Source organism: Arachis ipaensis, chromosome B06 (assembly GCF_000816755.2).
Source record: "Arachis ipaensis cultivar K30076 chromosome B06, Araip1.1, whole genome shotgun sequence".
Lineage (NCBI taxonomy): Eukaryota > Viridiplantae > Streptophyta > Magnoliopsida > Fabales > Fabaceae > Arachis > Arachis ipaensis.
This window is the reverse complement of record NC_029790.2, coordinates 14,955,275-14,976,995: the sequence shown is the minus strand read 5'-3', so window position 1 is coordinate 14,976,995 and position 21,721 is coordinate 14,955,275. Positions and strand designations below refer to the sequence as shown.

General features: G+C 33.1%; 1 protein-coding gene across 1 annotated transcript; it reads right to left on the bottom strand.

Moving 5' to 3' along the window:
• Positions 1,576 to 3,609, bottom strand: LOC107646464. The gene is made up of 6 exons (XM_016350646.1): positions 3,502 to 3,609; positions 3,254 to 3,395; positions 2,912 to 3,141; positions 2,588 to 2,804; positions 2,113 to 2,180; positions 1,576 to 1,986 (listed from the first exon to the last, which is right to left on the bottom strand). The coding sequence occupies exons 1-6, from the start codon at positions 3,607 to 3,609 to the stop codon at positions 1,576 to 1,578; spliced, it is 1,176 nt and encodes a 391-aa protein (XP_016206132.1).

Sequence of the window (21,721 nt, the reverse complement as noted above, 5' to 3'; positions counted from 1 at the left end):
TACCGAGATATGTAATTTACAGCGTATTTATAATTTGTATCATATGATTTATCTTGTTTACGGCGTATTTATAATTTGTAATCGTTTACCGTGTAAATGAGATAAATTTGTGTGTATCTCCTTTGCACGATAAACCAAGTTTTATTTTGTACATTTTTCATTTGCAAATGAGATATTTGGAGTTTGAAAAAAAAACACATATTTTGTTTATCGTGTAAACGAGATATATGTATTATTATAAAAAAAATTACAATTAAAATAATATCAATAATCTAAATTTTTAAAGTGCAATTAGTGCTAAAAAAAAGTTGGTTGAAGAGATTAAAACGAATGATATGTTTGAACAATTAGTACTCAAAAAGAGTATATACAAAATTTTATATTAAATTATATATCGAATTGAATTGATTTAAATTTAAACAAATGGAAAGCGTGAAGTTCATGAGGATAAATAAAATAGAGAAAGAAAGGGAAGATAACCGTTTTAATTGTGTGTCAATTGTTAGGAGAGATTGACAGAGAAAGAGAAAGAGATAACCGTTTCAATTGTGTAGAGGAGAGATATCTGTTTCAATTCTCTGTCCACTTTTTGTTTATTTTATTTACCCGTGTCAATTGTTAGGATAGGAGAAATAACCGTTTCAATTGTGTACCAATTATTAAGAGAGATAACCGTTTTAATTCCTTCATTTTAATCTCTTCCACCAACCTTTTTAAGTATTAATTGTACGCAAAAAGTTTGAATTATTGATATTATTTAATCGTAATTTTCTTTTATAATAATATACATATCTCGTTTACCCGATATGTGTTTCTTTTTTTTTTTTCAAAATCTAAATATCTTATTTATAATGTAAACGAATGTGATGCAAATACGCTACAAATTATATATTTTAGTAAATAAAAATTATTTATTTGAAAAAAAAATCCAAATTTATGTTAATGGTTGTAAGATATAAAGTTTTAAAATTTACATGTAAAACCATTTAATATGCAATGATTTAGTATGAAAAGCAGTTAAATAAGAATCTTTATAAGCTCAATTTACACTACAACAGGAGCAGCAGATAACGGCGGTTGAAAGTTCGGATTAGGGCGGTTTTTTTATCGTCGCTAAACATACAACAATGGTTGAGTGACCGTTGAAACTAAAGGTATCGGTAAACCTTTAGCGGCGGTTAGGAACCGCTGTTGCTTTCCAGGGCTGATTTGAGACACTTTTCGTGGCGGTTAGATAACCGCCGCTATTTAATTTAGTTACAAAAGTTGGATTTTGCAGCGTTCGATAGTAACCGCCGCTAAAAGTAATTTTTTTTCTTTCATTTAAATAGTTTATTTGAATTTTGGGTTCATATCACAATCAACATTTAAAAATCTTTTAATTTAAAAATGTTACGTATTAATTTAACTAATTATGTTTGCAATTACAGTTAAAAAAAAACACACTTGATGTAAAACATAGTGCTAAGATATTCTAAATGACACATATAGATCACAAAATAAAATAGTTAATAACAATTTGTCCTCAAAGTGTACTGTTCATAAAGAAAACAAAAAAAAATTGTTAAAAGATATCTATTTTGCTCCACTCCACAAAGACTTCAGTTGTGCATCAATTTCAGGTGGCAAAGTGTCTCCTTGCTGTTGGATTATGTATTTTACCGAATTCTCCATGGTCTGTTTCTTTGCCTTCTCTTCTGCTGCCTCTGCCTTATATTCTGCTGCTGCTGCCTTCAATTCTGCAATCTCCACCTTTTGTTCTGCTGCTGCTGACTTCAATTCTGTAATCTCCCTCTGATACTCCTCAATTTGTACTCCAGAGTTCGATTGTTGTGTAGTATTACGAATAATTTCGGTTAGACATGGCCCAAAACCTAACTCCCGAACTCGTCTTGAATGCTCCTTTCCAACAACTTGCGCAAATAAATCAGTAAGTGAAATCTCCTTCGAGAAATCATCTTGGCTCTCGATATTCGCAATCGCTTCCTACAAACATACTAGAGTTGGATTATTGTGATTTCGAAGTTAGCAACATGAATAGAGCAAGAGATGTAAATCATTCTTATTTAATACTTACTCCAACAACTCGTGTATCATCATTCATATACAAGCCATCATTTTTTTATGAGTCATAATAAATATCTTTCCTCTACCAATGCGCCTTTGCTTTTTTTTTTCTCCTATAATCACATTAAATATTTACAAAATCATACATGTTACAAAAAGAATATCACAAACCACAAAAAAATGTATGAAAAGTCATACACACATAATTACCACTTCATCCTTTAGCCTTGTCGTTGTCTTAGAGCCCCCAGTATGTGTATAAAGTTGCTTCGATCGATTTAGAGCATTCTATCTATATTTTTTCTGTAAATAAAGACACAAATATAATTGATCATGCAATGAATTTTAGAATGTAATGACTCCTTAATAGTGACCCGGTATTTTTTCTTTAGGGTTACAAACTTATTGGATTGGGTTTTTGGCTTTTTAATTCTATCACCTTCAATCAATTATTTAATTCAGGTATTCAAAATGTTTAAAATTGGAACAGTAAGTGGAGTGTCAATTCAATGTTAATTACCTTCGTAGAGTCTTTTAAAACGATATTGAAGGAACCATTTCCACTGCTGTGCATTTATTCTTGATGGTTTACGCTTAGCATTTTCTTCTAAACTCTTTCTCTTGTCATAAAACTTGTGAAATAAGTTGTTTCTTGCTTCCTTCCAGATTTTTCCTATCCTTTGAATCATTATCTGCTTTTTTTTTCCATTGTCGTCCTCCTCATACCGAAAGGCTCGCTAAAAATTTGAGACATAATGCAATGCATGTCAACAAAGAGAAAAATAAGGAATTTGATCTAATTTTACATAACTAATAAGCTACAAAATTTAAGATTATACCTAACTGTGTCGTATGCATGTTCCTTCAGAGTATTGTCCATTGTCTTCCAACTCTCTTCATTAATGGAAAAATGTTGAAAGTCAGCACCAAAACTCCCTAAAAATCTACTTAATAATCCAGCTGCCTGACCGATCGGTTGCAACTCTGTATTAAACTCCAGAATGATTTGTCTACCAGGAGGAAGTACTATAGCCTCCTTGACGCTCAAATTCATCGTTCTTGTGACGCCAGCGTCTAAGAAACAAATTACAAGGTTTAGTTGCATTATCGTTGCCTAAAAATTAAATAGAATACTAAAGTCATCCAATTATAATTAAATAATCAAGACTGCAGGAAAAAAATTTACCGCTTACAACAACACTCCAATAATCCGTATCCTTGCGACCATTGGGCTTGTTACAGTGTACAGCTTCTTCTTCGGCATATAAGTTATCAACGTGATCATCCCATGACTCAACCTCATCAGCCTCGGGATCATAATCTTCATCCTCCGAAGATATTTGGGCAGGCTCATCAACATGTCAGTCTCTGTGCATCGTGCGGAAGCTTCACCAGCATCTTTTTGAGTTGATGGAGCTAGCTGTGTTTCAATACATGGTAGACGGAATGATCTATTTTTCCGGACGTCTGAGCATTGATATGCTGAGTTTTGTCAGCAATGCCGGCATCGGAGATACAACTGTACCGCAATTTCCTAGGCATATTTTCAGACCTTCACACAAACTACTAACACTTATTAGATAGTAGAATCTACCAAAAAACTAATAATAAAATGGGAATAATTTTAAAATTTCAATGTAACTAAACAAATTACATGCCTAAACTAAAAATCACATCTGTCATGAAAAATTTGCAATCAAATTATTAAAATTACATGACAAAATACAATGAATACTTGAAAGTAAATACACAACACCGATTCATATTTCAATGTGGTCTTTTTCAGAAAAGAGTAAACAATATCTTCTAAACTGGTTATGACTAACATTTGCAATAGACTCGAGAATTAAAAATAATTCAGAACAAAACGCAAAAATATGCTATTAAAAACAGATTTTCTGTATGTTACTCCCAATTAATACTATTAACAAGTTTACTAATCACTCAGTAAAACATAATTAAAGTCTATCAAACTTGATTAAGGTTTTAATAAAGTTATAGTTAAACACTAAGGATATTAATGTATCACAGCACAATTTTCTTGAACAGATTTTGAGAAAATTAACTAAGATCCTCGTTGAACTTGTTGAAAAAACTTATATTCTAGTTCTTTATAATTCGTAAATAAGTCTTAAATAAAATAAATTAAATCTAAATTTACACGAGTTTTATAATAAATCAAATCATAAATGAAAAATATAAATCATAACATGCATAACTCTTCCAAAACAATCTAAAAATTTCAAAAATAAATTATTAAATGTTTATTTGTCTAACAATGGTGGTCAAGTTTTTTATTTAAGATTCCAATCTAATACTTTTATACCTATAGAATAATAATAATTTAAAATAACAAGTAATTAGTTATCAGATACCACTTGATTTTTCTCAATGTTTTTTTCTTTCTTTTTAGCTATATTTTCTTTAAAAAGTGTGCGAGCAACAAAATAACTATGATCGTAATTCTATGGTGTGAATTAAATATGGAGTAGAAAAAATGAAAACGACAATGATGAATAATAGAAAAAATATTCCAAAAAAAATCAAACAAAAACATAAGAAAAAGTACTCATATCTAACAAGGAAAAAAATGTCTTTCTGCAACCAAAGGAAAAGGCATAATAAATTAAGTTAATTAATTTTAGATATAATATTATGTATTTAGCTAGTAGTTATTGAGATTAAAGATTATTCATGTCTAAGACAAAAAATTTGCTACATTTTTTGTTTGATTTCCTTCTCAAGTTTTTTTTACATAATTTATCTTGTTCTTTATTTCTTGCTGTGTTAAAAGTCATATGACAGAATTATGATAAGAATTTTTGTGTCTCTTCTATGTACATATACCTCTTAAAAAAACTTAACTAAAGAAAAAGAAAGAAATTAAAAAAATGAAAGGTTTTCATGAACTATTTAAATAGTCTCTAATCTTGTTTTGTCTAAATTCACATGACAAAATTACGATAAAATTGTTGTGTCTCTCCCATACATATACACTTTTTAAAGAAGAAAGAAGAAAATAAAGAGAAAAAGTCATAAATTTTTATGGATATAAGTGGTTTCTATTTCTTTATTTTAGTATCTGTCACGAGTAATTCTATATTATCATTGTGAAAACTTAAGCTATAAAAAATTACAATGAATCAGAAAAATGAGAGAATGGAGATAGAAAGAAAAAAATGTTATGAAATATTTCTTTATTGAACAATAATAAAAAATCACAGTGTTGGTTATTTATAATCTTCTAATTATAAGTTGTGTTGTAATTTAAGTAACTCTAATTAAGTTAATTGACTAATAACTCTACTAATAATAATTTAACTACAATAAGTTAACAGTCAACATTTTCAATGGTGTACTAATAACTTACTATAAATAGCAGCATAAAGTATAGTGAGTTTGATATTAGTAGATAAAAATCTTGAATGGAGAATTTGACCACCAATAGTTTAATTTTATAGTATGATTGTAAATCTTACCATACATTCTACTTGAGAATTTTATTCCTATTAGTCATAACATTTAAATTAATAATTTAAGAAATGCAATAATATTTACGAATAGAAAAGGAGGTGTTTTGAAAGTTTTCAATATGGTCAACAATATAGTTAAAGTGGCTCTACAACCATGAAACTTTCTACTAGCTTTAGGATTAAGTTTTGTTATTGTTAACACTATTACGTGAAGCTTTCACTATATTTAGTTGTTCTACATTTTTTTTATCGGATACATTATAGTAATGCCAAATTAGATAATTTCATAGGGTCTAATATATTTTAACAAGAGAATTAATTAATTTGTTAAAAAAAAGAAATTTATACAAAAAAATTCTTTTTCTTATTATCTTTTGAACTTCACTATGGTCTATTGAGTTGCATTATTTTAATATGTTACCTTAAACTTAGCTTGCTAATCAAGATGTTTATTAAAATTGGCTCATATCCACTTCTCACAAGTTGGTAACAAAAACCATAAGCAAGAGGAACTTAATAAAAATGAGTTTTTAAATGAGTTTTGTTGATCATGTTACACAGAATTTTAAATAAATGAGCTTTTTTTAGATCAAAGTAAGAAATCTACTTTAAAGATAAAAAATAAGTGAGTTTTACTATTAAATCAATAAAATCAAAAGTGACATTTATTTTCAATTATTGATCTAAAGAGAAAAAAATTCACTTTATCTTGTAGAGTGAGATCCTTAACTCAAAAAATAATATGTTCTCTTATTCAATACATTTATTTATTTTCTACTTCTGTATTTGTTTATTTCTGTGTTCTTCAATACAGCATACTTCAACAAGCACAAAAAGTCAAAAATAGAGCAAAAAATAAAGGAAAAAATATATAGCTGAGACAAAGAGTTAAACTTGTCTACTAGCTATCCACAATCCACTACCAACTTTTCCTACAACAACTTGCACCTACACCCAGATCAGCATCACTTGTCACCAATGCACCAAGACTCCATTATAGTATCCAAGTAGCAGAGCAGATGAAGATGTCAACAACATATGCAATGAAAGAAATACATTGAGAGAGAGTACAACAAGAAACAATATCCAAGAAAATAAAACAGAAAATTTCACCACAAATGCAGCGAAACAGTGACGTAAAGAAGGAACAGAGCCACTCAAAGTCACTGGAAGGGAAGCACGATCACAACCTTCGAAAGAACAGCGCCACAACAGAACAGCAGCAACTGTGTACCAAGGCACCCTGACTCCAATTTTATATTTACGTAGCAGAGAAAAAGTTCAAAATCAGAGGTAAGTAAACAGATACATAGACAGAGAGCAAAACAACAAATAATATTCAAGTAAAAAAAAAACAAAAAAACTCACCACAAATGCAGTAGAATATAAATCTGAACACGGACCACAGCCACCTGGAGATAATGGAAGCCCGTAAACAACTACCAGCCTAGGGGAATCACGAGCACAAACCGCGTAAAGAAACTCGTCACAAAATGCGAAACCAACTTGCAGTAGAGGAGGAACAAACAGCAAAAGGATACAGCAAAGCAGATAAAGGGGATTGTGGCGGAAGTGTACGCCGAGGGTGGTAGGGCTATAGCCCCAATAGACGGCGTGTGAATGTGCTGTGAATCTGGTTTGACTTAGGTTAGGGTTTTGGGTAAACTAGTGGCTGCCAGAGGTAATTTATGTGGGTGAAACTAAAAGCAAAAAGTTTGTTTTTTTTTTAAAATCACCCTGTAATTTTGGACCTGATTTGTATCGGTAAAATAATTTAAAATTTTGACCATTATATTAGTTTAAAATTTAAATTGATCCGTAATCATCATCATCTTAATGCATGTGAACTATTTTGCATATAATGTTAAACTTCTATTAATAGGAATTGAGTTGTAAGTTTGTTATATTTATAATTTATTATTATCTTCTTAGTAATTTTAATTTTGAGTAAAGTATCATTTATGTCCCCAACGTTTGGGGTAAGTCTCAAACATGTCCTTAACGTTTTAAACGTCCTATTTATATCCTAAACGTTTCTAACTCGAGTCAATGTTGTCCTACCGTCAAAATGACTAACATTTCGTTAACGGCGTTGCATACATAGAGGCTAGTATACACGGTGGCAGGGCATTTGTTTGTTACCGTTATTGAATTAAAAAGAAAAAATAAATAGATAAATGTCAAAATAGGGTCCTCTTCAAAACCCTAATTGTAAAATCTTGGCCTCTCCTTGCTGTTGCACCTTCTCTCAAGCTCGATTTCCTCTGCTTGAAAAAAGATAAAGTATGAAGCATGCCAATTTGAAGCGATGCAAAGCAGCAAGCAGGCGACACAAAATAGAAACCAAGCACGTCGAAGGAGGACAACTTGCTACTGTGGGGAACGGCCTGTGCTTGCCACCTCATCGACGGTAGAAAATCTTGGGCGGAGGTTCTAGGGTTGCATTAACTTTGGGGTGAGGTTTAGCCATGTGTTTATTTGTTGTTGAGTTATATGTTTTGACAAATTGTGGGTGTGACTCGGTTGTCTCATGTTTGGTCTAGATTGGAAAAGAATGCGGCTATTTTGTATGGGCAGAACCAGAGGAAGATCCCCACAAGTTTCAAGGTTAAGAATGAAGGTCAGAAATTTAAAGGGCAAATTGGATAAGGTTGAGTTCAAGTTCATGGTTGCAGTGGGAGTTGCTTTAATTGGATGGACAGTTGCACTAATATTGGTTTGTGAAAAAACAACCACCACCAAATTTAGGAGACTTTTACTGCAATAATGTTGCTGGAGATGATGAGGTTTAGGAGAAAATTATTAGATCCCTAACTTGTGCTTTGTATTTTGGCTTAGAAATAGCAGTGATATTGAACTCATTGCTGTTTTGTTGAACTCAATGAAATTGTAATGAAATGATGTTTTGTTGAATTAAGTTTGATGAAAGGATAAATTGTGCACGTGTAATTAAATGCAATGATAGATTGTGCAGCTACAATGCTGTTTTATTGAACTCATCTGAATTGTGGAAATGAATTGAATGAAATAAAGTGTTATATTTTGCCTCTTATTTAAATCAAGCAAGTCATGAGCATAACAACAATTAGAACTCTAACATATTACTTAATCATTAACTATAACATTGTCATTGGCTACAACCACAACAGATACACAGCAAAATAACAAAATAAGAGCGAGACATTTTGCTCCACAATAACGGTCTGAGACAACAAACTATAGTCTTTAAACTAGTTTTCACACATTATAAGGATACTAAAGAGAAGTCTTTTACTCAAAAATAAAGTTTCCAGAAAACATAAAACTGCACACATCATAATCATCACATCTTTTTCCATGATTTGGGAGGTGTCCTAGCCATGAACTTGAGTTGGGATATGCTGACGTTCTTCGATGGGCTTGGCAGCACCCTGAGATTGTTGGGCTTGGCAATATCTGGTTGTTCGGGTCCCAGCCAATAGCCATGAGAAGTTAACCTCCGTATGGTGTCTTGATGAAACACCCGTCAAGGCAAATTATTGGTCTGCAAACCATAAACTCTTCTTGCATGCATCAAGGCACACATAGAGTCTTTGAAACTTTGGCCTTAAATCCACACCCGGTTTTGGTCTCTCAGAAGCAAACTCAGGTGGTCTCTCCACTTGCAATTTCACTGTAGAACCCGGGTTAGACCTTAGCAATTCATGACAATAGTCATAGAGTCTCCGATACTGCTTTATGTACGTTCCTTGTAACTCATCAAGTGCAAACTGTTTAACCCGGGCAGCTTTAGACTTAGTCAGCTCTACGTTCCACTTGCTGTATGCTTTCTTCATTAGTATGGAGAGCTTTATCTTTGGATTCTCAGCAATCTTTTTTGGAAATAGCTTGCTCAACCATTTTGCATGCATAATCCCAATTTTCAACTCTCTAGAACAGCTATGCTTGTTGTGGTAGCTGGTTAATTGCCATGTTTGCTCATTCTTCATCTTCCCACAGTATGTAAACCAGTTGCAACCCTCTACGCAAGTAACCTTCACTTTCCGAAGGTCAACCTTATCAAACCTCAAACCCCTCCCAGTGTGTACAGCATAGGCAGTAGCACAATCCTTAAACTCCTCTCTTGATACATAAAGAGTTCCAACCTCCCACTTGTACTCACTCATGTCCTTTAGCTGCTTGTGCAACGGATACTTCTTGGCAACACTATCATCATCATCATCATCATCAATAATAGGCATATCTAAAAAATCTTCAGATTCATATCCTTCTTCCTCATCACCTAAACCTGCAATAATCTTCTCCTTACCTTTGTCACTCCTATTTTCTTTTGCTGCATCTGTTTGGGTTTGAGTTGATGCAGCCTTGAATCTATCCCCTACCCTGATGTTGACATCTACTAACCCCTCTGCCCCTTCCTTGTCATCATCACTGTCACCAAACACAACTTCAGAAGCACTATCTTCTGAACAATAACCATTTCTGGAATCAGAACTCCATGAATCACAACTATCATCTTCACCACCCTTGGGTTCATAGTCCTCATCTTCACTGCCATCACTACCCTCTTCTTCCTCATCTGATTCATCTGTTCCATCTTTCTTAGCCACAATTTCTTCCTCCACATTTGGGCCAGAATTTATCTCCACTTGTCCAACTACATGGGCCTCAAATGTAACTATTGGACCTGGCCCATCAGATCCACCAGCCTTCACTTGTATGGTAGTTTCAGTATTCCCTAACATGTGTACATCCTCAACCTCTTCATGGATATCACTAGTTTTGTGAACTATATACAGCTCCACCATATCCTCCCTAACCCCAATGTTAGTCATATCCATTGCATCTTTGTCAGTTCGTAGCATCCTTAAGCCTTCTTCTGTACTCTGATCCTGTGATTTGTACCACATTGCTGCAATATCTTTCTTTAAATACCCTTATCTGCTCACTATGTCATAAATCTCAATCAGGCTCCACTCATCTTCATTGCAGTAGTCTATCACAGTTGTCTTCCCACCCAAATACTTCAAAGGCCCTCATTGAAGTCCAAATCTACCTTGGTGGTAAACTTTGATACTAAAATAACTCATCCTAAACCACAAACCCTATTACATCAGGTAAACATAGTGAAACAACATCAACCGTAAGCACAGCTTGAATCACCAAAAAAAGTAAATTCATGCCCTAACTAACATAAGCAAAGAACATTTTTCTGGGAATACAAAAAATCAACTAAACCCTAAAATGCAAACAATCTCATATATGGCCATCATTCTTCGTGGAACTACTCAATAAAACCCCAAAAAACAAAATTTTTTCCTCGTACATACCTTGTCGAACGAAATCACTCTGTCACCAGAACAAAGGTGTAAGCTTTCATGCAACACAACCAACAACGATCCGCCAACTACCTTGCAGCCCCTCCCTGCCATCAGCCTCGAAGAAGAGTAAAACGTGTTTGGTAAGGAGGATTGGAATGGAAAACGTTGCGTAGAAGTGATCTATTTCTTCAACGTTTCATATTTGCTACAGTGAATGGTATAATAGGCGTGAAGAAGCAGACGTGTCTATGTTAACCTTTGGGCTCACTCACTTAACCTCCACATATGCAATGTCGTTAACGAAATGTTATTCATTTTGACGGTAGGACAACATTGATTCGATTTAGAAACGTTTGGGATACAAATAGGACGTTCAAAATGTTAGGGACATGTTTGAGACTTACTCCAAACGTTGGGGACATAAATGATACTTTACTCTTTAATTTTAAATGTAAACTTTTTTTCTACTTAAAAAAAATTTAAAACTACTTCTTAAACGGTGATAGAATATTATAATTCGATTGAAATAGATATATTATTATTTCATTTGAATTTCAAATTAAATTTGAATAGTTATAATTTTTTTATTGTTCATGAACCCTCTAAAGCTTGATGAAAAATCATGTTGTTCATACTCTGTGTCGTATGGAGATGATTTTTCCTCCATCGTTCTTCATAGTCATGGTACACCTTATCGTGCATCTTGTAGAAGAAGTAAAAATTATTGAACCAGTACATTATCGGTGGATATATCCAATAGAGAGGTTAATTCCTATATAACCCTGTTTACAACATGCGGTTCGATTAATAATTTATACTACTCATATGAATTGGTTTCCGTTGAAAGGCATCTAGGTCGTTTGAAGTAATATATGCGCAACAGGGCTCAAGCAAAATGCTCAATTCCGGAGGGATACTTATCTGAGGAAATTATAACTTTTTGCTCTAGATATCTGGATGACATTGAGACTAAGATGAATCGACCGGTGCGAGTTGATGATCAACCTAGTGGAGTAATCCTTGATGCATGTGAAACTATGTTCCCGAAAGTTGGAACGACATCAAGCACATCGTCACGTGCTAGTCAACTGCGAGGCTGTTTCTGAATTTATTGAGTAAGTGATCTTATGTTATATTTCAAATCTTGGATATAAATCTGTTCACCCATTCACTATTTACGAATAATGTTATGCTATTTCAAATAGTTCATTTAGACAAAAAGCAAAGAGAAGGCTACAAGATCAAACAAGGCCGAAATAAAAAATAGATAGCATTGTGCACAGGAAATTTGTTCAGTGGTTCAAGCAAGAGGTTAGCATAAAGTATGCATTACGCCAATGGTTTTGATAGCATGAAACATATACTATAATACTCTACCTTTGATAAAATTAAGAATGGCTGTTATATGGTAGCAAGTTCCAATGGAGAGCACTTGGTATTCAAATGAGATTAAATGCCTTGCATGTGGACCTATACTTCAAGCAAGACGTTATAGGGCGTACAATGTCAACGGGTATAAGTTTAGAACTATGACAAAGAAGAAAGGGATGAAAACCCAAAACAGTGGAGTATATGTCTCGTCTAATACACAAAGTTATGCAAGCATTCGTGACCAAAAAGTGGCTGTTGGTAGTGTTTCATATTATGGCAAAATTGTAGACATAATTGAATTGAATTATAGCTGTCGGTTCTCAGTTGTGTTGTTCAAGTGTGTTTGGGCAGATACGGCTACTACTAGAGGAATCAAACAAGATCATTTAGGTCTTACTAGTGTTATCTTCTCTCATTCGATACACACTGGTAATCGAGAAAATGATGAATCGTACATATTGGTATCAGAGGCTCATCTCGTATACTATGTGGACGATGAAGTAGATAAAGAATAGAGCGTAGTGCTTCATGTGAAGCCACGAGACTTGTATGACATTGGAGAAGAGAATGAAGAAGCTGAAGTTGGTTTTTCTCCATAGCCAGAGTTGAACATGTCAACGGCAGAAGACATTAGAGATTTACAATTGACAAGGGATGATGATACAGAAGACCCCACAGACAATGCTTCTGAAAATATTGATGATGTTTCAGAATGAAAACAAGAGAAAGGTCAACATAATTTTTAAAGATGTGGTGTTTAATAAGTTATTACTTAACTTTTGTATGTAGTTGGTTGGTTACATTACGGTCTGTATTTTCGTATTTCAATGAAGTCTTTACTGGATTAACAGCTTTGATGAATTAAAGCTTTTTCCCATTTCTTCCAATTTTTGTTTATATAAAGTTAATTCAGAATGAAGTATCTATATCGTTATTACTGTTTTTCTTAATGCCAGTTTTATTAAAAGATAACATATCTAATAATCATTAACAATTTTAATATTGTTATGACTAATAAATAATAGTTATTTTAAAATGATGGAGTAACAAGGCAAATAGAAATGGAGGAGTTTTCGTCATACTATGCAAGCACGACATTCGCTAAAGAAATAGCTATAGCCTCTCCATTCTCTTCATTGGAACATGCAATTATTGTTGCTAGAAACATATGGTTTCGTAAAATAAATGTTAGGTGTTGGTTGGAGGCTATATCAGGACACTCTTATTTCAATGATTACTTAAAAATGGCAAACAATTATACCATGTAAGTTCGTTCCTTAGGCATACACTTATTAATTAATTGAATAATGTATATGTTAAGTTTATATACGAGAACCAAATTTGTTGCAATAATATTTGTTATGTTAACATTCAAATTTGTAGGAACTTCATAAATGGGAATCAATGCACGAAAAGAGGTTTGGATATATTTTTGTGACATGTGCATCTGAAAAGAGCTCTGAAGACATACTTGCTGAATTGAAGGTAAAAGAATAAATTTCTAATATAGAAATTTCATTGTAAATAAATAGTGTATTTTACAAAAAATACCATGAACTATATCTGCTATTATGTAGACGTGCTTCAGAAGCAACCATGTTGTTGAGTTAGATATTGCATCACAGGAGGAAATGAAGTATATAAAATTGCACATTATAGATATTCTTTCTAAGAGATTTGCCCAAAGTACTAGTAAGGAAGATGGTAATTGTTGTTTATTTTGTTTTGTTCTAAAAGTTTCTTATGATATTAACATACCATGTTTTCACTAAATTAATATCTGACGGATTAGGAGTTCATAGTTTCTTTTGAATAGCCTTATATTGTTGTATGATGTTGAAATTTTCAGTTTTACCTAAATATTCAGGCAAAGTAGTTAATGATAGTCTAGATGGGATAGAGACTGATTCAGAAAAAAATTTAGATGAAATCTCCTCCATTGGAATTGACATCTCCATGCAGTCTGATCTCAAAAAGGTCTCAGAAGAAGACAAAGAAACTTTGGATGACCAGCAAAGACAAGATCATGTACATGTTGCAAATAGGGGGCTTCGAACAAAAAGTCATGGTTTGGAGATGAAATATCAGATCCTGTAACACGTGAAAAAGCCATAGATTCTTGACAGAGTATTTTTTTCCAGGTCAATATGATGTCGAAGAGAAATTTTGACCTTGTATTTTAAGACTTAGGTCGATTCCCCTTAGTTTAATGGTTTTGGTTGCAGTATTACATATGTGACTACTTTAAGAATTTCAAGATTCAGGTTGAATAAGGTATATTTACGAAGAAGCCTTAGTTTAATTTAGGTTTAATTACTCTGTTGGTTCCTATAGTTTCATGAAATTTTTAATTAGGTCCTTGTACTTTTTTTCTTTTTAATTGAGTCCTTGTACCAATTTTTTTTTTAGTTAGGTCCCTACACTTTTTTTTCCTTTTATTTGGGTCCCTGCACCAATTTTTTTTAGTTGAGTCCTTATAAAATTAAGCCAATTACTGCTAAAAGGGACCTAATTGAAAAAAAATTAGTGTAGGAACCCAATTAAAAGGAGAAAAAGTATAGGGACCAATAAAGTAATTAAACCTTTAATTTATGCTCGATTAAAATTAGCATTAACTGATACATTTCTTACATATTTCTTTTACATTTATGCTTGAATGCAAACTTATAAGATCTTATAGTAAACGAGAAAATCTAATTTGTAAATTTGTTCACATGATTGAAAAAAATATATTTTTAAAGTGATTAATTTTTTTACATAAAATAAATCCAAAAATAGTATTACAGTTTAGGTAACAGTGACTAAAACATATTGCTCAACATTAACTAATTAGAATATAGCGAAAACTAAAATACGGGCAAACTCAATTTATTTACCAATAAAAAAATTCTATATTTGCAAAAGACAACATTTTTGTGTAACAACATTGATGAAACTAGGAGAACTAAAGTAGTTTATATTCTATTGGTTTTTAAAAAGAGACTACATCCAAATATGAGAGTGAGGAATTAGGCATATTTGCGGCGGTTGGAATAAAACCGCTGCTAAAAGTAAATTCTGGCTCAGTAACTATCTCTTGCATTTTGTTACATTTAGCAGTGGTTGACCATAACCACCGTTAAATTTGAAGGGATAGCAACTCCACGACCAACTACTGCATCAACCGCCGCTATTTTTCATCCAGCGGCAGATTTCTACAACCGTTGCAAAACTGCCGCACAATCTGCCGGAATTATTGTAATGTTAGTTGAGACTTGAGACCATAGATAAGAACAAGCTAAACAAATAAATTGTAAAATAATTTAATAGGGTGTATAGGGAGATAAATCGTTGCACCCTACCACAATTTAGTAAGGTGCATAATGTTAGGACTATGGCTAGTATAGTACAATCGCTGGAAACTACTAGAAGAAGGGTGAAAGTTTTCAAATATAGTTAGTTTTTCTGTAATGCTGACTTAGCATTAGTTTGTTATTTTCTCTCTCTGATCCTACTATATTAACCTACCATTGTATAGTGTAATTTCGTTGCTTCAATTCATAATGCTAGAACCTTTTCTTCCTTCTCTTCTTTTCTTATTTTCTCTAATTTCTTTCTAACTCTCATCCCTGTCTTTAACTTTTTTCATTGCTTTTGATACATTTCATGATATTAGAGCTTTGAGATCCATGGAACTACCTTCTGCACCAAATTTCACCACTCAAACAGTTCAAAATTCACTAGAAAACTTCCCTCCAACTATCAAATTAGCTAAAGACAACTTCAAAGCATGGAAATGACAAGCACTTGCTTGCATCAAATTGAACAGGCTCTAGAGTCATCTCACCCAAAGTTTAATGCCAGTAAAATTTAGTTCTGAAGAAGATAAAAAAATAGAGTAATCTCGAAAACCTTTGATGATTGGGAACAATAAGATAAGTGCCTCATTGCGTGGCTATTATCTTCAATGGACAACAACTTTGTTAACAGTATTGTAGAATATAATTATGCCTTTAAAGTCTGGAATGCACTTGAGGAGTATTTAGCCGCTAGAGTAAAGTAAAAAATCAGAATCTTCAAGACTCAATTGAAAGTTGTTAAAAGAAGCAAGGATCATCAGCAACTGAATATCTAATAAAATTGAACAAGGTAACAAATTCTTTAGCTGCCTTAGGAGCTCCACTTTCGAAGGATGAGTATTTTAAAGCTGCCTTAGGAGGTTTAAGTAAGGAATTCAGTGCATTCATTACTGTAATTAATGCAAGATCTGAAACAATGATAGTTAGTGAATTCGATTTGTAATTATTGGCACAAGAAGAAGTACATGAAAGTTTCAAGAAAATTGATTACTTCGTGATACAAGCCAATGTAGCTAAAAAAGGTGATGGAGATGAATTTGAAAATTACAATTATAGAAACTACAGTAGAGGAGGTGGCAGAGACTATGCAAGACGCGGCAGAAACTTTAGAGGTGGAGGTAGATCAATGTGGTGGCAAGGAAACAGGCCTTGGTGCCGATTCTATGGAAAAGTAGGACATACAGTATGGCAATGTTATCACAGGTTCAACCAGCAGTATCAAACTTCTCAATTTCAAGCTCCAACTAGACCACTTCCATCTAGCTAAGCCTTCCACAACTCTGGCTCTCTCAACAGATCTGGAATGCAGAATCAAGAACAATAAAGGAAGTCCAACCCTTATCCTCAAGCGCTGCTCACACTTCCCCCAGCCTCTTTGGACAATGGTTGGTGTCCTGATTCAGAAGCTTCCTACCACATCACCTTCGACCATATGAACCTCATCAATGGATCAGAGTATCAAGGATCACAACATGTCTTTGGAGGTAAAGGAAAAGATATGACTATTGCTAATGTTGGAAGAACTTTAATGCATGCAACCCTCTCAAATCAATCCTTTAAATTCCATAAACTCTTGCATGTACCTAGCATATCCAAAAACTTAGTTAGTGTCTCCAAATTTGCTTTAGACAACAATGTATTTTTCGAATTCCGGCCTTACCTATGCAATGTCAAATGCCAGGTGTCCAAGAAGACACTTCTTCAAAGCACACTTAGAGTTGGACTATACAAATTTGATGACATATACATTCCAAAACTAGTTTGGAACTCTAACAAAGCTGGCCAAGGACAAAAATCCCAAACTGAACCATCAAGCCTTCTTTTTACCTACAATATCGTTAGAAAAGAAAATAAAGGCAGCAATTACAATAAGCTTGAAGCATTAGGCCAATGCACAAACAGTAGCAACATTAGTATTACTGAGTCCAAAATAGAAAAAAGCATGTAAAAATAGTGATAACTTGTCAAATAGCAGTAGCGTCAGTACTAGTAAGCCAAAAATCGAAGAGCCTTATAAAAATAGTGATAGCATGTGCTAGAATACTGATGATTGTAAAATAAAACTATCCAATTCAAGTGATACTACAAATTGTCATGAATGCACTGATGTTGTATCTCAAAATATTGCTCATTTTAATGATATAGTACACTGTAGCAATGCTACTGAAGTTGCTACTTGTAAAATTGATGTTAATTGTAATCACAAAAGTGTTATTTGTCAAAGTATTGTCAATTGTTATGATAAAGCACATTGCAAAAATAAAAATGATGTTGAAATTGCTGTCTGTAACAATGCTAGTATTCTAATTGCCTGCAAGAATGTTAGTCTCACATTTCAACTATAGCACAACAAGCTTGGACATCCCTCACACAAGATTGTCAACCAAGTACTTAAGAGCTGCAATCTTAGTGATTTATGCACAGAAAAAGACCTTACACCTACCATCTATAATACTTGCTACAGAAGCAAAATTCATTGACTACCCTTTTCCAACTCCACAACCACATACACCACACCTTTAATCTTAGTGCACTCAGACTTTTGGGGACTAGCACCTATTTATGGTAGCTCAAGTGGCCATAGATACTATGCAATCTTCATAGATGCCTTTAGCAAACATACAAGCACATACCTCCTTGAAACCAAGTCCCAAGCCTTCTCAACCTTTCTACAATACAAGACCCTAAAGTAGCGTTTGGTAGAGAGACAGAGACTGAGAGACAGAAACTAAAATAAGTCTCAATATTGTGTTTGGCGTAGAAGTGTAAAAGACTGAATTATGTCTCAGTATCCTATTTGGTTTGAATTAAAACTAGAGACTAAAATGTTTAAATTTATAAAAATACCCTTAACCATACAATGCAACCCTAACCCCAAACCCAAATTCAATGTTTCAGAAATGAAATTTGGTGCCCTAAACCATTCCAACCATAACCCACTCTAGACCCCTTCTCATCTCCTCTCCCTAAATCCTCTGGTCTTCCCCGTTGCCGGCAATAATGCCGAGGAACCTGAGCGACGACGGCACGTCTGCAAGTCTCCAGCGGTTCAAAACCACGTCTTGAAGCCTCCGACGGTCGTGTTATTGTTGCGGTTTGTGTGCTTCTGGGTCTACACCGCCACCATCGCCACCGTCTCGGAGCTGTGTCTCTCATCTCAGCTCTTTGTCTCTCAACAGACCTGGTAAGTACAAAATGTTGCCATTTGTTTAATTTCGTGAAGTTCAATTTTGATATTTGGTATAGCATTTCTTTAAAACTTAATCTGATTTTAAGTAATTATTTAGAATTTTGCAGATAATTTATTTTCCGTCATACTGATTTGGCCTCATATAGATGAAAATTTTAGAATCCCTCATTTTCTGATTTGCCCTCATAACATTTCTGAATTTGTGATTGCTTATTTCTGATTTGCCCTCGTTTGTCTGTTAGTCCTTCCTCAATAGGTGTAATGGCCCAAGATAGTTAACATTGTAACCCATTAGTTTTCCATCTTGTAGCCTCTTAATCATGCAACTAATAGCTCCTATTTCCTGGAAAAATAACAAAGATTTTGTTAGAAATTGTGGCCGTAAATTAATTACTTTTATTTTCACATTGCACCACAATTAACCATAATTGCAACTGTAGTTTAAGACCATAGCATCCACAATTATGGGATAAGCTTTTGGTCTAAGTCTATCTTCCTTGTGAGGAATCGTGAAACTGTATTATTAAAGCTCATGAGCATACTATCTGATGTAGCTTTAGATGAAATCTCAAATGTTATTTTGCAAACATCTTCTCATTTTTCTGTATTCATGCAGTTATACCTGAAGCATAAGCAATCAACTTGATAAAAAAGGTTACTGATTCAATCTTCAAAGCCAAAGGATTTTGATCAAACACTAGCCTCTTGCGCAATCTCCAAGCACCCCAAAGAGTAGCAAGAAACATTTGCATAGGTTAATGCTCAAAAAAGTTGGAATACTCTATCATGAATTGCTAAACTATTGTGTTAAGAAACAATTATTTGATCAAATCTGGTTTTAGTGAAATAATTATCATAATTTTATATGATAGGAATTGTTTAATAGAGAGTATTTTCATTTGTTAGTTGAGCTAAACTTGTAGGTTGATGGCTTGATAACTTTTATCTTTATGCTGGTTCTACCATAGATCAATTGATTCATTTGAAACGTTCTTGGAGTTATCATGAAAAATATTGGTCCATTTGTTTGTTGTTTTTTTAACTTTACCTGGGTTCATACGAATATTGCATTTATATTCTTGATCTATATTCTTGATATTAGTGTTTTAACATTACCTGGGTTCTGATTTGGCCTTTAGGTTCAACAGCCTATTTAACCATGGCATCTGCAAGTAGAAGATCTACAAATGGTTCCTACAGCAGTGGCAATATAATGGGCGAATGTTTTTGTGAGTGTGGTTTAAGAGCTTCGTTACAAGTCTCAAACAGCATTGCCAACCCGGGTAGAAAGTATTATGCATGTCCTATAGGGCGATGTAGATGGTTTAGATGGGCAAGTCCGTCTAATCAACGTCCAAGTATCCAACATTCTGAAGTTGCAGATGATCGCTCTTGTGATTTCAATTCCAATTTGAAGTTGTTCGAACGAGTTAAAAAACTGCATAATGATGTTGTATTTATAAAATTGTTAGCGTTGTTTCAACTTTTTATTTTTGGTTTGACATTTGGATTGAAACAGGCATATGACAAATTGTATAAATTAGTTTGCTTTAATGAAATGCTCTTGTATAAATTAATTTGACATTTGGATTGAAACAGGCATATGACAAGTTGTAGTTTGTTTTTGTCACTTGTTTTCAATAGTGAGCAACTCATGCATAGAAATACTGATTTGCAAGAGACACAATTTTGTAAGAAACTCATGCAAAACCTACTAAATAGACCAAACTTTTTTTTTTCTTTGCAGGCTCCTGGATTCCATCGACAAAACCAAATGCTAAATAACAATTACATTATATTGAAATGTTTTGTGCTCAATAATACAATTAATACCAAAATATTGTACTAAGCATCAACTCACCTACTCAATACATACCAAGAGAAAAGCAATACCGTCTTATCCAGCCAAATGTATACCAAATGACAAGTAATACCTTAAACCATATAATGTATACCAAATGACAAGCAAAAGCAATACCGTTTTAACCATCTAATGTATACCAAAACATTATAACTAAGTTCTAACATAATATACTAAACCAAACCACATAACAAGTTTCGATCACATATCACAACTTCAGATAATGAAACGCACAAGGACAATCTTCTGTAAAAGTTCTTCATTGTTAAAAAGTTCTTCATCAAATAGAAAGTTCATGAAATTTGTTTTCTTTATGGCGGGATTTTAAAGTGTCAGTTAAACTAAAGCATGCAAGTTGGTTTTTCTTAAAAATGATATTTATGGGTTATACAATATAAACAACAAAAATTACTTAATAATCAACCAATAACAATTTTACAAATTTAAAAGTTCAAAAATTATATCTAAATTTTAAAAACAAAAGTAATGTATATTAAGTTGAACATTAAAATAAAATTAGCAAAGCATTTCTCCTTGTTGATAAATTCTCCTTCTATGTTATCAATAACTAATAGAAATTATAATAGTGATTAATCTTTCTCATTTCTTGAGTGCTTTGAGTATTTTACCTTTAAGAAGCAGCCTAGAAAAAAGTGGAAAACTAAAAAATAACAAAACAAAACAAAACTGCCTCACTAAAAGTAATTCTTTTCCTTTAAGCAAATCAAAGTCTTCAAAAAGCAAAAAGCATAGAAGCTAATGAATAATGACAGGAAATCATGGCTTGCTTCATATTGATAACATGAATCAGAAGGTTTATTATTTTGGATAAGGACTAGAAGTTGTTAGCATTTGTTTACAATAATACAAGGAATTTAGTTCTTTTATCATTGCATATTTTTTTGTTGGATGATTTCTTTTATCATTGCATATAGAATTAAAATGTGAAGTGGTTGAGACTTGAGACAAATAATCATGGCCACTGAAAAATAAAAATTCAAAATACGTCATTACAAATTTTTAAGCTTATCATGCATATGTGCTTCAGATGTTGTCAGTTCTATTTTTATACAACAAATCCAGATAAAAGAAAGAAAAAATTGATCGGAAACAATGATACT

Excerpts from the sequence above, each read along its gene's own strand:
- LOC107646464 (XM_016350646.1), bottom strand. The coding sequence starts at position 3,609 with ATGCCTAGGAAATTGCGGTACAGTTGTATCTCCGATGCCGGCATTGCT. Across the intron at positions 2,805-2,911 it reads AGGAACATGCATACGACACA|CGAGCCTTTCGGTATGAGGA; the intron begins GTTAGGTATAAT and ends TCAAATTTTTAG. Across the intron at positions 2,181-2,587 it reads TTTTAAAAGACTCTACGAAG|GAGAAAAAAAAAAGCAAAGG; the intron begins GTAATTAACATT and ends ATGTGATTATAG.